At 40.0% G+C, this 4,180-nt stretch overlaps 1 protein-coding gene across 1 annotated transcript; it reads left to right on the top strand.

Annotated features, from left to right (window-relative positions):
- The first annotated feature begins 465 nt into the window (after nucleotides 1-465).
- On the top strand, nucleotides 466-3,439 carry LOC149966203 (uncharacterized). The gene is made up of 3 exons (XM_090167491.1): nucleotides 466-1,803; nucleotides 1,883-2,909; nucleotides 2,985-3,439. Exons 1-3 carry the CDS (start codon nucleotides 466-468, stop codon nucleotides 3,437-3,439), a joined length of 2,820 nt encoding a protein of 939 aa, XP_090023617.1.
- Nucleotides 3,440-4,180: the final 741 nt, after the last annotated feature.

Raw genomic sequence — 4,180 nt, 5'->3', positions numbered from 1 at the left:
TCGAATCTTTTTTAACTAAGAACCTCATGTAAAAAATGTATAATTAATTTTTTTGAAGAAAATAAATAACCTTTTTAATAGTTAATTAATAATCTATATAAATAATCACGCTTTCTATGCGTTAAGTAATGTGTTTACTTTCTTATTATATTAAGCGACTTTGAATACCACTGTAATATAATTAGAATTGTTCTTGAGTCGCAAAATTAATGATGATATTTGTTAAGTTGAATAATTTGTGTGAGAAAGAAAACGCGCGAGATTAACGAATGGATTTGGTAATAACGAGATGTCGCGAGGAGTCTCGAGGAGTCAGTTTTAAAAAGATCGAAAAAGGGTTAAGACATGTATAAAAATTAGGAAAGAAGGAGAAAAGATAGTAATAAAAGTATTAACGTAAAGTTCTATTGTATCAACTCTTTTACATTGGTGGCAGCGGTGGGATTAAATATTTCACTGAAAACAATGCCTCGTCATCAGGAACCTCAACTCAATGTTGTTCACTCGAACCTAAACGCTTCACCAGAAAAATTTGACGGGGATGGAGATTTTGGAGTGTGGCTAAAGTATTTTGAAGTCTGCGCAATTGCTAATGAATGGAATGAGGGAAAGAAAAGCAAAGTTCTGCCTACTTTTCTTAGCGGCCGAGCATTTAACATCTATGATAAACTACTACCTCATCAAAAGAACACATATGTAAATTTGGTTCAAGCTTTGACTGAAGCGTTTTCACAACCGGAGCGCCAGAGAATTCACGTAATGGGATTTCGCGCTAGACTACAACAACCAATTGAACATCTAGACGATTTTTGTCAAGACCTTAGGAGACTAGTCGAACGGGCAATACCCGGACTGGACGCAGAGGCGTATGACATGCTAACGTTTGAACAATTTCTGTATGGATTACAACCTAGCCTACAAGATGGAGTACATCAAACTAATCCTAATGATCTTAACGAAGCCTTATTAGCCGCGAAACGTTTAGAAGCGCTTCATGAAATACGAAGAAATGATCCTCGTTATCGACAACCAGAAACACTTCAGGGGGTGAGTGAAATTGCATCTGTTACCGGCTCGGCAGGGAAGGAAGAGTTGGATTCGCTGCGAACTACAGTATCTCAACTAGCTACTGAAGTGGCCGCATTACGTCTGGAAAGGTATCATCATGATACAAACGCGCCCCAACATTCGTATCATTTGTTGAATCCACCAGTTAAACAATATTATACACCCCGTGTCTACGCACCTAGCTACGTGACTTGTAGTAATTTGGTTCATTCGCGTTATTGGTCTCCACGTCACAGACTTTCGCGATCATATCGGCAACGTTATGCCGCACCAGATCATGGTTGGTCCCGACCGGAATATTACGATCCACGTCCAACTTGCTACTTTTGTCAGGAAAAGGAACATATGCAGAGGGACTGTCGTTATCGCTGGCAAACGGAAAGAAACGTTACGGAGAGTCATAATGGGAACACTGAGCGGGAAAATCGTCCGAGAGGTCCAACCATTTATAATCGCAGTGACGTTAACACGGTCGCAGACACCCCGAATCACGCGATGCAGGTGAAAGAACATTCTGGAGTCACATATTATTCAATGATTGAGATCAATAAACGCCCTGTGTCAAGCTTAATTGACAGCGGGTCGTCAATTAGCATCCTTCGATCATCAATGGCTCGCGAGTTGGGAATAATTTTTGAAACTCCTGGCGACGAAAGCCAACCTCGGGTATTATCAATCACCGGAGAGGCAATACGAATTCTGGGAGTGACGGAAATTGAATATGGTTTTGGATCAGTGAAAAAAAACATGGCCTGTATACGTTGCCGACGGACTAGTTAATAATTGTATCATTGGATGCGATCTTTTGGAACAGTTGAAAGTGCAGATTGATTTTGAAAAGAAAATATTACGTATGCAAGATGTCACTTTACCATTATTAAGGTCTTCACACTCCACTGACACGATATTATGTAGAGTGGCTTTGGCCGAAGAAGTGGAAATTCCAGCTCACCACGAAAAGATTGTTAAGGGATCAATTATAAACGATAATCCACATTTACAGTTAAATCATTTTAGAAATGGCTGTGGTATGATTGAACCCGTTGACAGTTTTCGCCAATCCAACACTCTGGATGTCGGAAGAAGTCTCGTAGTTACAGCAAATTCCTCATTGTATGTTAGAGTAATAAATACGGGTTCTTCTTCAAACAAACTTTTCAAGGACTGCGTAATTGGTACGTTACATGAGGTTACCGACATCAGATGTACAGCAAAAAACTGCACCCCAAAACATGGAACAAACGACTACGTTACTGAACACTTAGATCTCGAAAGTACTACATTGCGACCTCATGAGAAACAACAGCTCAAACAACTTTTACAACAATATGATAGTATTTTCTCGAAAAATGAATATGACCTAGGCCTTGTCAAGAGCGTCCAACATAAAATTAATACTGGGGAAGCCCAACCAATTAAAAAACGACCGTATCGAGTTCCAATTTCACAGGAAGATATTGTAGATACACAAATAAATTCTATGTTGAATCACGGAATTATCTCCCCAAGCTCAAGTCCGTGGTCTGCTCCTATAATACTCGTGAAGAAAAAAGATCATTCCTGGAGGTTTTGCGTAGACTACAGGTCCTTGAATGACGTTACAAAGAAGGATGCCTACCCTTTGCCGCGAATTAATGAGACTTTGGATTGCTTGTCGGGAGCAGCAATGTTTACTACCTTAGATTTAGCCTCGGGCTATTGGCAGATTGAAATGGATAATCATGATAAAGAAAAAACCGCTTTCATTACAAAGCAAGGACTTTTTGAGTTTAACAAGATGCCTTTTGGGCTAACGAATGGACCTAGTACCTTTCAGAGGTTAATGGAATGCGTTCTGCGTGGTTTGCAGTGGGAAATTTGACTGATATATTTGGACGATGTCATAGTTTTCTCAACTACCTTTGCCGAACATTTAGAACGACTAGAAATGGTCTTCGGCCGTTTTAAAGCGAATGGCGTTAAATTAAAACCCAGTAAATGCTCTTTTTGTCGAACTGAGGTGGAATATTTGGGACATTTGGTATCTGGTCTGGGTATTAAACCTAATCCGGCAAACACATCGAAGGTCTTAAATTGGCCACAACCACGTTCTACGAAGGATATACAATCATTCCTCGGACTCGCGTCGTACTATCGTAAATTCGTTCGGAATTTCGCGTTTATTGCGGCGCCGCTTTTCACGTTGCTCAAACCGAAAATGGAATTCAATTGGTCGGTAGACTGTCAGGAAGCGTTTGAAAAGCTGAAACATCTATTAGTAACACCACCAGTTTTAGCTTATCCTGATTTCAAAGAAGAATTTCGGGTTGAGACCGATGCGTCGGGTCATGGTATTGGTGGAATTTTATCACAGATACAGCGAGGAAAATAAAGAGTTATTGCTTACGAAAGTCGATCCTTGAACAAGAGTGAAAGAAATTACTCAACGGTTGAGAGGGAGATGTTGGCTGTGATGTATGCTATTGAAAAGTTTCGCCAGTACTTGTTCGGACGTCCATTTGTCATAATAAGTGATCATAATCCATTGGTTTGGCTTCGAAATATGAAGGAACCACGAGGCAAGTTTGCAAGATGGATACTGAAACTTGAAGAGTACGAATATGAAGTACGATATCGAAGCGGAAAAAAACACGCCAACGTCGACGCCTTGTCGCGCGTACCGGAAAGCTCACCAAATGTTACGGAAAACGGTTTGCCTCTGACCACCAACGCTACGTTTTACTGTCTACCTAAGATAACTACGGAACAACTTAAACACTTTCAATCGGAAGATAAAAACATCGATAAAATGAAAAGAATATTGTTAACAGGAATCAAACCAAAACCCGATGATTTAAAGGGAGATCACAACCGACAATTTTCTTATTTTTGGAAAAACTCAAGTAGTCTTTATCTGGAAAATGGAATACTGTGGAGAAAGAAACCTAATTCTACGGTTTCTCAAATTGTTGTACCTGCGAGGTTAATTCCGGAACTAATTCACGAGTACCATGACGCTCCTTATTCCGGTCATCGTGGAAACGTGAAGACTTTAAAGGCTATTCAATATCGTTTTTGGTGGCCGCTAATGGCTGAAGATATCACTACATGGTGCAAGGAATGCGTTTCATGC

Source organism: Leiobunum rupestre, chromosome 1 (assembly GCF_980474605.1).
Source record: "Leiobunum rupestre chromosome 1, qqLeiRupe1.1.hap1, whole genome shotgun sequence".
Classification (NCBI taxonomy): domain Eukaryota; kingdom Metazoa; phylum Arthropoda; class Arachnida; order Opiliones; family Sclerosomatidae; genus Leiobunum; species Leiobunum rupestre.
This window is presented reverse-complemented; position numbering and strand designations above follow the sequence as displayed.

Excerpts from the sequence above, each read along its gene's own strand:
- LOC149966203 (XM_090167491.1), top strand. The coding sequence starts at position 466 with ATGCCTCGTCATCAGGAACCTCAACTCAATGTTGTTCACTCGAACCTA. Across the intron at positions 1,804-1,882 it reads TTGAATATGGTTTTGGATCA|TTGAAAGTGCAGATTGATTT; the intron begins GTGAAAAAAAAC and ends CTTTTGGAACAG. Across the intron at positions 2,910-2,984 it reads AATGGAATGCGTTCTGCGTG|AACGACTAGAAATGGTCTTC; the intron begins GTTTGCAGTGGG and ends CCGAACATTTAG.